The 12,058-nt window shown below is 40.6% G+C and overlaps 1 protein-coding gene across 21 annotated transcripts in view; it reads right to left on the bottom strand.

The window, feature by feature from the left end:
* ank2b (ankyrin 2b, neuronal) overlaps positions 1-12,058 on the bottom strand; it is a 206,401-nt gene that overhangs the window by 60,604 nt on the left and 133,739 nt on the right. For 15 of the 21 annotated variants that reach the window (XM_062994040.1, XM_062994039.1, XM_062994034.1 and 12 more), the window contains 7 exons: positions 11,445-11,642; positions 9,985-10,083; positions 3,413-3,511; positions 3,233-3,331; positions 3,038-3,136; positions 2,865-2,937; positions 2,707-2,757 (listed from right to left, as the gene is read on the bottom strand). In XM_062994040.1, the coding sequence (XP_062850110.1) occupies positions 2,707-2,757; positions 2,865-2,937; positions 3,038-3,136; positions 3,233-3,331; positions 3,413-3,511; positions 9,985-10,083; positions 11,445-11,642 (718 nt within the window). The remainder of the gene's footprint in view (positions 1-2,706; positions 2,758-2,864; positions 2,938-3,037; positions 3,137-3,232; positions 3,332-3,412; positions 3,512-9,984; positions 10,084-11,444; positions 11,643-12,058) is intronic. The other 6 variants (XM_062994037.1, XM_062994056.1, XM_062994045.1 and 3 more) reach the window with 1 other exon arrangement.

Below are 12,058 nucleotides of genomic sequence, written 5' to 3'. Positions count from 1 at the left end.
GCTTATATAATATAGCCTTAGCAGTAAAATAGTAAATCTCCACTGCTGCTGTTCCCAGATGTGACCAGCAGGGGAAGTAATTCTAGCACTGGCAGGAATCTGTGCAAGAACAGTATTCACAGTAAATAGCAAACATACTAAAGTCTGACTGTACAAAGCATACCGGCTGCCTAGAGAATGGAACAACAGAAGATATTTATTAATGAATAATTGTGTTGAATGTACCGTATGGCCTTTCATGGAGAGACATAAATGTTCATAAAGCACAAGTTTTGGCATTTTACCCAAATACTAATACAAATATACACTAAATTCACAAACATAATTATTAAGTTTAGCTATTATTAAGAACACACCCATTGCAATCAAATGTATGAAATCAATTATGTAAAATAAGTTATATGCCTCCAAATATGTGGTAGCAGTGTGGTAACATTTCCTCCAGACTGTTCCCCTGTGCACAAAGCAGTCAATAAAAACAGGGTTTGACCAGTTTGATGTAGCAAACTGTTCAACATGGGTGCTTGATCTCAGCTGTAGCCTAGCGGTTAAGGTACTGGACTAGTTATTGAAAGGTCGCTGGTTCAAGCCCCAGCATTACCAGGTTGCCACTGTTGGGTCTTTAAGCAAGGCCCTTAACACCTAATTGCTTAGACTGTATACTGTAAGTACTGTACTGTAAGTCACTTTGGATAAAAGCATCTGCTAAATGCCAAAAATGAAAATCTAAATGTAAATCTTTTAAGGGTTCTATTACCTGAATAGGCATAAATTTCCATATGTACACTCCAAAACCTTGTGGTAAGCTTTCCTTAAAGAGTAAAGACTGTCATTGCCTTGAAAAAGAGGTTGATGCTGCCACCATATTAATGCCAAGATTTTGAATCAGTCCGAATACTATTATTTTTATATTGTGGGTTATTTACTGTATTTCTGTTCTTACCAGCATTGCCTGTTAAACAGTAGTCAATATGGCTGAAAATTTTATGAATTTCATGTATTCAGTGGAACATGCATACACAAGTTTAAACTCTAACGGTCAGTTTAATGTGTATAAGTAAGGTTTACCATACACATAATATTTAGTGTATCCAGACTTTAATTAACTTCTTAACTAATATATTAATAGCTAATTGCTTATTTCATAAAGAAAACACTACTTTTGATTGACTACTGCACAGTTTGTTTAGTGGATTTGAATATAAATTAACATATTTGCCATTTTACCCATCATGTGTTTTTCAAAGATTAATTAAAAATCAAAAACTGAAATTGCGTAAAAGTATTAACTCTTAATAAATACTTATACTTATTACGAGTCTTAATGGATCTGTACAAGCTTTGCACATCTGGATTGCACCCCACAGCATAATGCAACGGCCACCATGTTTCACAGTAGGGAATATATTAGTCAGAGCCTGTTTTTCACCATAATGTTTGCTGTCCTGCCCTAAGGGTTCAACTTTCGTACCATCAGACCAAAGAATATTTTTTACATGTCATTTTATGTCTGCGGCCACTATGATCAAATTGGTCCTGGGAACACTCAAAGCCTTAGATGTTGTTTGATATCCTTGCCCTGATCTACGCCTTACCACAATTTGATCACAGAGATCCATAGGACTCTGAATTCCAGCAATAGAGTAATTTACTGCTGCACCACTCTAAAAACACCAAAACACATTTTCCCCTGATTTATGGGTGATTAAGTGTTTTTTGCAGTATGTTCATTCAAAATCAAACCAATAATACAAAATGCACAAAAATTCTGAATAGTACAGTATATGGATTTCCTTGTATTTAGTGAAATATGCATACACAAGTATAAACTCTGAAGATCAGTTTAACGTGTGTAAGTAAGGTCTACCGTACACATAATATTTAGTGTTTAGTGTATCCACATAATATTTAGTATTTAGTGTATCCAGACTCTAATTAACCTCTTATTCAACCAATATAGTAATAGTAATTGCTAATTGTGAATTTGTATCAATTATACAAAATACTGGAATACTTTCTGAATCTACTGTAACCAGTGTGTAACCAGTCTATGTGTAACCAGTCTAACATTACCTAGTTTGAAAAGCATATCAGTCCACTCTATTTGTAATTTAGTATCTAATATGTTTTATAATCTAATATATAAACGTACATGTTTAAACGCACTTCTCCCAAAACATCTGTATTCATTGTTCTCCATTATTTTTTTTATGTCTGGAAAAGACGATTTCTAAATATATTTTTTCAGCAATTCTATGCTGTTTAAACCCTTAAGAGGAGCAGAGCAAGCCTTTCTCCCTGAATGCTGAGAACTGTCACCCGAGCTTCATTTATTTAAATGGCAAACTAAGAGGACTTTAAAAAAAACTATTAAATGTATTTATCTGCTAACATACATTGTCAGGGAATAATAATTTTGATCCCCCACTGGCATTATTCTGATTAGCTGTATCCAGCCAGATGTATCCATGTTTTTTTCTATCCACCAAGAATCTCTAGTATGAATTCATCAGGAAGTATCACACTGGGGCGCTCGGGTGGTGCAACGGTCTAATGCACTAATCGACCACTGCTAAGAACTGCACTGTATTGTCCATAATAAAACAGTTCCCATTTTTTATTTTGTAAATGATTAATGAGTAATAATTTAGACCAATCAGCACAGCAAACAGAGCAGCACCCAGGCACTGAAATAGTGCTGTGTACCTTCATCATAGGATTCATCAGACATAGCACCATCAGCAACCTGCCCAGTCACTACGTAACATTTCATAATAATTACAGTGATTAAAATCTAATAAATATTTTATCAATGCACACTTATTTATGTATCACTAACAATCATTTGCTGACTGTGAACTCACCTTCATCATCGGATAAATCGAGGACTTCTGTCATCGTTTCTGGTACATTCAGCTTGTGTTTCTCTGTCACCATCTTTGTAAAAACACCATCAGCTCATTATTACATAATAAGAAGATATAATGAATTAATAGAGTAATAATGTGGTACAGTATATCTACTGTGGTAATCTTACTGTGGTCGTGGTAATGATTTCCTCTGTGACCACTTTTAATGTGTCAACCACTGATATGTAACCAAGGCGGCGAGCAATGGCAAGAGCTGTGTTTCCATTCTAAAAGAACATGATTCAGATTCACGATTCATGAATCAAAATTCAATTTGTGTCTGTTTTGTTCTTTTAAACATCTGTGTGTACTTATCTACTCACTGCAGTGGTGGCATTGGGCTTGGCTCCATACTGCAGCAGGACGTTGATGACGTGAGTGTTGCCCTGTTGTGCTGCTTGATGGAGAGGTGTGTATCCATTCTGAACAAAAAACACAGAGAATTCACTTTCATGACATCATCATGTTTTAACCATGTTTCTCTAAACTGTTTATGAATGTACCTTTGTCTTGGAATTAACGCTGGCGTTGTTCTTCAAAAGAAAGTTAACCATTTTGGCATTTCCATAGTGGCAAGCGACGATTAGTGGTGTGTAACCCAACTAGAAAACAAGAGATTTATCAAAACAATTTATAAATTCCTGAATACATGGTTAATATAGATTTTTACAAAAGATGTAGCCACATATTATTAAAACATAATATAATCAATATTTTTTATGAAGACTGATCTAAAAAAACACACACATCAATTACAAATGCAAGCTTTGCTGAATAAACAATCTGAGCAAACAAACTTGTAATCAGTTTAAGCAGGTCACACGGGTCTCGCTGATTAGCATGTTCTGGTTTGGTGGTTTTGGATGCTGGTCAGATTTTAAGACCATCTGGACCATTCCAGTAAACCAGTAAATAATCTTAAGCTGGTTTAAGCAGGGTTTTAAACATGAAGCTCGTTTTACCATCAAAACATTTGCATTTGTCTACAACCCCAAATCAGAAAAAGTTGGTACAGTATGGAAAATGCAACTAAAACAAAAATGCAGTGTTCCTTACATTTACTTTGATTGCATTACTTTTATTTGATTGCAGACAGTTTGAACCCAAGATATTTTATGTTTTGTCTGCTCAACTTAATTTAATTTGTTAATATACCTTCATAGTAATGACGTGAAAAAACGAAATAATTATTAATGCAGAAAAGTGTAGTGAAAAGTAATGGCAACATTACAAAGTGGTAAATGCTTTACTGTCCCAACTTTTTTTAGAATGTGTTGCATTAATAAATGAAATGAAGTAGACCAGACAAAACATGAAATATCTCAGGTTCATTCTGTCTGCAATTAAAAGTCAAAGTAAATGTAAGAAACTCTGTGGGTTGTTTTTTTTAGTACTTGCATTTTCTATGCTGTCCCAACTTTTTCTGATGTGAGGTTGTATTTGTCTTTTTGACCATTGCTCTTGTTGCTGTTTTACAAGTTATTTAGCACATAGTATATTATTTGTGATGCAGCATCAATCCTCTAGGATGAAAAAAATACAGCCTATCAATTAATTACTAATGTAAAAGACATGGTTTGTCAAAAGTGGATTGACTGGCATGCATTGCATTGTGCACAAGGTGTGTCAAATTTTAACACTAAAATTTCATGCAAAACTGTTTAAAATAATAGAGTGTAAGGAGAGTTTTCTACAGGTCTAAAACTGAGGTGGCTTTGAGTGGTGGTGATGCAAGATGTAGATGTTAATAAATATGACTCCTTATTTAAAAATGCTTGAATATATATCAACAAAAGTATTGGGACAAACCTCTTAATCAGTGAATTCAAGTGTTTAATTGCCACATGAGTATAAAATTAAGCTTGTAGCCATGCAGTCTGTCTTTAAAAACATTTGTGAAAGAATGGGTTGTTCTGCAGAACTCATTTAAATCGAGCATGGTACTGTAATAGCCACCGTGGAACAAGACAGGCGTTGAAATTTCCAGTCTAGATATTCCACTATCAACTGTAAGTGGCATTACAAAAAAGTGGAAGCATTTAGGAACCACAGCAACTCAGCTACAAAGCAGCAGACCACAGCAAACAAACCTCCAAACCAACCCTGGTATTATCATCAGCACAAAAACTGTGCACCAGGAGCTTCATGGCATGGTTTCCATTGCGAAGCAGTTGCATGCATGCGTTACACCATACACAATGCCAAGCGTTGGATAGAGTGCGGTAGAGCATGCTGCCACAGGACCCTGGAGTAGTGGAAACATGTTCTGTTGAGTGAGCAATCACGCTTCTCTATCTGGCAGTCTGATGGATGTTACCTGCCCGACTGCATTGTGGCAAGTGTAAAGTTTAATGCTGTGGGGTTATTTTATAGAGGTTGGCCTAGGCTCTTTAGTTTCAGTGAAGGGGAATCTTAATTCTTTAGCATATCAGGACATTTTGAACAATTGTATGCCTCCAACTTTGTGGAAACAGTTTGTGGAAGGCCCTAAAGCAAGTGCACAAAGCAAGGTCAATAAAGGCATGATTCAGTGAGTTTGGTGTGGCTTGACCGGCCTGCACAGAGCCTTGACCTCAACCCCATCAAACACCTAACCTAAAACAGAGATTATAAGCCAGGCCATCTCAGTGTCTGATCTCTGATATTCTTCTAGATAAATTGGCAAAAATTCCCACAAACACATTTCAAAATCTTTTAGAAAGCCTTTCCAGAAGAGTGGAAGCTATTATAGCAACTCCATATTAATGCCTATGGATTTAGAGATGTAATAACATATCCTGTGTAAGGTTCTGTGGCGTCTGTGGGACTTACCACTCTTCCCCGACGTCACAAGCCTTACAGAGCAGTTCTGAGCTAGGCCTTAAGTAATAGGCCAGCTCGTTAGGGCGAACGACCTGCAGCTGCGGTTCCCTTATTTAAGGGCACGCCGCCAGGCTGCAGGCGTCGCACCTTCTGCCTTCATTTCCTTTTTTGTTTTGGGCACTGCGGTGTCCGTGGGGACTGCTGACGGCTCCCCCACGCTTCTTTTTAGCCTTAGAGGTACCCCTGGTGGCATAAGGCCATTAGGGTGTGTAGACCGCAAGGTTGAGGTAATTAGCTTTGCTTTACCTTTAGGAGCTTGATTACCTTAGTCAATAACCGGTTCGCTTAATCAATATTATTGGCTTAGCATTTAGCTTTAGCGGGTGAAGCCAGCCCCGTGACACGGCGCTGGGTCTCTCACCGCTATAGTTCGCTTATTGAATCTAGCTAGTGGGTTCTGCAACCCTTGGGTGGCGACTCCGTAAAATGTTCGGTTGGTCCGCCAGCAACCCCGGTTCGAATCCGCATTAGGAGCTTGATTACCTTTATCACTAACTGGTTTTCTTTACCTATTTTCTTGGACAGACTGTCTCTAGCTGCGGCTAATGAAGGAGCCTTCTGTTCCCCCCCCGAACCGCACCATAGGTGATTTTGGGGGCGTTCACTTTCTAGTGGTCCATTGGATTCTGTAACTGCCTGGTGGCGATGCCGTCAAGCGCTCGGCTAAAACGCCACTACCCGGTTCGAATCCAACTGGTTTATTTTCAGCGTCTGCACACACCCCCTCACCCGCGCTACGGTAGCGTGGTGGCAACACAACCGCCATGCACCGGCGCGACCCGGGTTCGCGCCTTGCATTAATCTTTGTTCTCCTTTTTCACTTTTCGTTGCCTGCATCGCCCAGCGGTCTCCAGTGGGGTTTCTATTTGTTTTGTTTCTGTTTTGTGTTTTGATTTTATTGTTTTGTTTAATTAAATAAAATCATTATTTCATTTAACCTCCGCACTTGAGTCCTTTCTCTCCCACGTAACAGAAAGGTGCAACCATTTCTGGACTCAGCGGAGGACCCCCATTCTCTCCCAAATATTTTTTTGGGGGGGCACTCCCTGGTTGCTTATAGCAACCTGGGGGAATCCCCCGGTTGCTTGTAGCAACCTGTGGGAACTGGACCGCTGGGCTAGGGACCTCGGGAGAGGTCCCTTTAAGGATGGGGTACTGTAAGGTTCTGTGGCGTCTGTGGGACTTACCACTCTTCCCCGACGTCACAAGCCTTACAGAGCAGTTCTGAGCTAGGCCTTAAGTAATAGGCCAGCTCGTTAGGGCGAACGACCTGCAGCTGCGGTTCCCTTATTTAAGGGCACGCCGCCAGGCTGCAGGCGTCGCACCTTCTGCCTTCATTTCCTTTTTTGTTTTGGGCACTGCGGTGTCCGTGGGGACTGCTGACGGCTCCCCCACGCTTCTTTTTAGCCTTAGAGGTACCCCTGGTGGCGTAAGGCCATTAGGGTGTGTAGACCGCAAGGTTGAGGTAATTAGCTTTGCTTTACCTTTCTTAGAAGTAGCGTGGTGCGATGCCGTGCAGTCCTTGAACTGCTTTTTATTTCCCCGTTAGCATTAGCGGTTGAAGCCAGCCCCGTGACACGGCGCTGGGTCTCTCACCGCTATAGTTCGCTTATTGAATCTAGCTAGTGGGTTCTGCAACCCTTGGGTGGCGACTCCGTAAAACGTTCGGTTGGTCCGCCAGCAACCCCGGTTCGAATCCGCATTAGGAGCTTGATTACCTTTATCACTAACTGGTTTTCTTTACCTATTTTCTTGGACAGACTGTCTCTAGCTGCGGCTAATGAAGGAGCCTTCTGTTCCCCCCCCGAACCGCACCATAGGTGATTTTGGGGGCGTTCACTTTCTAGTGGTCCATTGGATTCTGTAACTGCCTGGTGGCGATGCCGTCAAGCGCTCGGCTAAAACGCCACTACCCGGTTTGAATCCAACTGGTTTATTTTCAGCGTCTGCACACACCCCCTCACCCGCGCTACGGTAGCGCGGTGGCAACACAACCGGCGCGACCCGGGTTCGCGCCTTGCATTAATCTTTGTTCTCCTTTTTCACTTTTCGTTGCCTGCATCGCCCAGCGGTCTCCAGTGGGGTTTCTATTTGTTTTGTTTCTGTTTTGTGTTTTGATTTTATTGTTTTGTTTAATTAAATAAAATCATTATTTCATTTAACCTCCGCACTTGAGTCCTTTCTCTCCCACGTAACATCCTGTATGTGTAATGTGTAGGTGTCTCGATGCTTTTGTCCACATAGACTATGTACAGTGTATCACAAAAGTGAGTACACCCCTCACATTTCTGCAAATATTTTATTATATCTTTTCATGGGACAACACTATAGAAATAAAACTTGGATATAACTTAGAGTAGTCAGTGTACAACTTGTATAGCAGTGTAGATTTACTGTCTTCTGAAAATAACTCAACACACAGCCATTAATGTCTAAATGGCTGGCAACATAAGTGAGTACACCCCACAGTGAACATGTCCAAATTGTGCCCAAAGTGTCAATATTTTGTGTGACCACCATTATTATCCAGCACTGCCTTAACCCTCCTGGGCATGGAATTCACCAGAGCTGCACAGGTTGCTACTGGAATCCTCTTCCACTCCTCCATGATGACATCACGGAGCTGGTGGATGTTAGACACCTTGAACTCCTCCACCTTCCACTTGAGGATGCGCCACAGGTGCTCAATTGGGTTTAGTCCATCACCTTTACCTTCAGCTTCCTCAGCAAGGCAGTTGTCATCTTGGAGGTTGTGTTTGGGGTCGTTATCCTGTTGGAAAACTGCCATGAGGCCCAGTTTTCGAAGGGAGGGGATCATGCTCTGTTTCAGAATGTCACAGTACATGTTGGAATTCATGTTTCCCTCAATGAACTGCAGCTCCCCAGTGCCAGCAACACTCATGCAGCCCAAGACCATGATGCTACCACCACCATGCTTGACTGTAGGCAAGATACAGTTGTCTTGGTACTTCTCACCAGGGCGCCGCCACACATGCTGGACACCATCTGAGCCAAACAAGTTTATCTTGGTCTCGTCAGACCACAGGGCATTCCAGTAATCCATGTCCTTGGACTGCTTGTCTTCAGCAAACTGTTTGCGGGCTTTCTTGTGCGTCAGCTTCCTTCTGGGATGACGACCATGCAGACCGAGTTGATGCAGTGTGCGGCGTATGGTCTGAGCACTGACAGGCTGACCTCCCACGTCTTCAACCTCTGCAGCAATGCTGGCAGCACTCATGTGTCTATTTTTTAAAGCCAACCTCTGGATATGACGCCGAACACGTGGACTCAACTTCTTTGGTCGACCCTGGCGAAGCCTGTTCCGAGTGGAACCTGTCCTGGAAAACCGCTGTATGACCTTGGCCACCATGCTGTAGCTCAGTTTCAGGGTGTTAGCAATCTTCTTATAGCCCAGGCCATCTTTGTGGAGAGCAACAATTCTATTTCTCACATCCTCAGAGAGTTCTTTGCCATGAGGTGCCATGTTGAATATCCAGTGGCCAGTATGAGAGAATTGTACCCAAAACACCAAATTTAACAGCCCTGCTCCCCATTTACACCTGGGACCTTGACACATGACACCAGGGAGGGACAACGACACATTTGGGCACAATTTGGACATGTTCACTGTGGGGTGTACTCACTTATGTTGCCAGCTATTTAGACATTAATGGCTGTGTGTTGAGTTATTTTCAGAAGACAGTAAATCTACACTGCTATACAAGCTGTACACTGACTACTCTAAGTTATATCCAAGTTTCATGTCTATAGTGTTGTCCCATGAAAAGATATAATGAAATATTTGCAGAAATGTGAGGGGTGTACTCACTTTTGTGATACACTGTATGTGTGTATGGTGTGAGTGGGGGAATGGGAAATGGGTTACACTATACATCAGGGGCCATCAGTTTTCTTTGGCAGACATTGAGGGAGAATTTATGTGAGGAAAACAGTGGAAGGCAATATAAGACCTTGCAGTAGTTTGTTTAGTCTGCTAGTGATATCACAGACATATTATGATATACTGCCTTCAAGGTTTATTCTACAATCCTGGTTTAGAAACCCACAGGTCTTAACTCACACTCTTTGTACATTAGCATTTTAAAATGAGAATCAACATTTGTCAAATAAACATATCTCTATACCCAGACCTGTCTGCATGCTGACAGATTTTACATTATATAGAGTGATTTAACTGCAATTATTCCCTTACTTTGGTTTGCTGGTCGAGGCTGGCACCATGTTTTACCAGAATCTCAGCAACACCAACTCTGTCTTCCTGGGCAGCTAGATGAAGAGCTGTAAGTCCACTCTGCAAATAAAGAGAAAAAAATGTCATATAAAAAACTAAACTTACCTATTTTTTTAATAGTCTCATGGGTTATTCATTATTAGAGATCAATAACCTAAAAGCTAAAATTACAGATTGCTGGTTTACACAGTTTAATACAACAGTTTGATAGAAAATAAACATTTATCCTTTATACAGACAATACTTTGTTGGTTTTTAATAGGGTTTGACTTTGGTATGACGTTTTGTTGAAGATACTTAAGTCATGTCCTTGGGTCAGTCAAAGCAGAAACATAATAAAAAGTTCATCAAGGGCGACCAGGTGGAGCAGCAGGATATTCCACCAGCACACCAGCACACCAGCACTGAGATTCTGAACACCCTGGGTCGAATTTCGGCTCTGCTACCGGTCGGATGGGTGTCATCTAGCGGGCACAATTGGCAGTGCCTGCAGCAGACAAAGATTGGCCACCGTGTCTGCTGGGTGGGGAAATAACCGGGCTAAGTGGGCGGGGTCTTCGAACGCTGTGCAAGGACCCTGGTTAGCAGACCGAGGCGCCTGTGCAGAAAGTGGATGAGCCTCATGTGCGAATCCACTGAAGCACAGGAGTAAAAGAAATGGTCAGCAAGTACTGAGCACATGTCAGAGGAGGCGTAAGCTGGCAAAATATACCCTCCTCGAATGCAATCCCCAGCAGCAGAAGACAAATTGACTATGCCAAATCAGGAGAATAAGGGAGAAAATGCATGAATAAGTAGAAAAAAGTTCATTCAAATGTAAAGGGATAAGAAACCAATAAATAGTAGGCTTTGTAACGATTCACCACAATACAGTTAATAATCGATTAAAAAATTCCATGATTCAAACCGATTTAACATGTTAAATGAATCGATATTTACTTTAAACAGCAGAGGGCACTGGCGCTATACAACTCGCCTTGTTGACGTCACTGGTGCTATACGCCTGGTTGCCAAATTCGGGGGTTTTCAGCCAAATTGGGCTTAATTAAAAATTGTTTTGCATAGTTTGTACCTACCTCAGAAATAAAAGGGCATTCATTATTTAGATAAATAAAAGATAAGCACAAATACAGTATTTTATTTTCTTCTTTAAGACAACTAATAAAAGGAAAAGGAAAGGATCATTTGTCTTCAATTTCAGTAAAAAAAAATCTGTAAAGAATCATGAACCCAGTATCGTGAATCGCATCGCATCAGTGTATCATTACATCCCTAATAAATAGCATTAAATCTTAATGCATTATATTATTTAACTGAGCATTTATCAACTCTTGAATTAACACAAACTCATCAACCCATTATCAAGAATATAAACACTAATATTATTATTACTATTATTATTTGTTGTATACGTATGTTACCTTGGTGGGCACATTGACTTGAGCACCCTTCTGCAGCAGCAGGGCAGCCATGTCACTGTGGCCCTCCTGAGAGGCCAGATGAAGCGAGGTCACCCCCTGCTTAGTCAGAATGTTGGTCTCTGTTCCATACTGCAACAGAGTACTAGCAATATCCATCTGGTTCTTCTTAGCTGCTATGTGGAGCGGAGTGTATCCATTCTAAAGAGAATAGAAATTGCAAAATATGATACACAGAACTAGAAGCAGACATGTGACAGAGTTTGTAATGAGTATTAGTGTTAAATATTTGCAAAAGTCAGGTCACTAAGCACCAATAAGCTAGGCTGAAGCATTGTAATCAAGCAAGTGTATAATGAGCACCAAAACCTACAAAATCTAGAACTGACTTGTTTACATTATTCCTGCCAGTCACATTTTAAACACACCCCAATGGATATTTAGCTATTTACACACAGACCCGAAAGCACAAAAATTTAACTTTGCTCATTGCTGGGGTTTTTTGTACCGTTAGTATGTATTCTTACATGAGAAAAATACTTATGAGTCAATCAAGGTAAACAGAATGTCATTTACTCAGACTCTTTACCGCTTATCCAATTAACCTGACTGCAGGT

The sequence above is a fragment of the Trichomycterus rosablanca genome, chromosome 4 (genome assembly GCF_030014385.1).
Source record: "Trichomycterus rosablanca isolate fTriRos1 chromosome 4, fTriRos1.hap1, whole genome shotgun sequence".
Lineage (NCBI taxonomy): Eukaryota > Metazoa > Chordata > Actinopteri > Siluriformes > Trichomycteridae > Trichomycterus > Trichomycterus rosablanca.
This window is presented reverse-complemented; position numbering and strand designations above follow the sequence as displayed.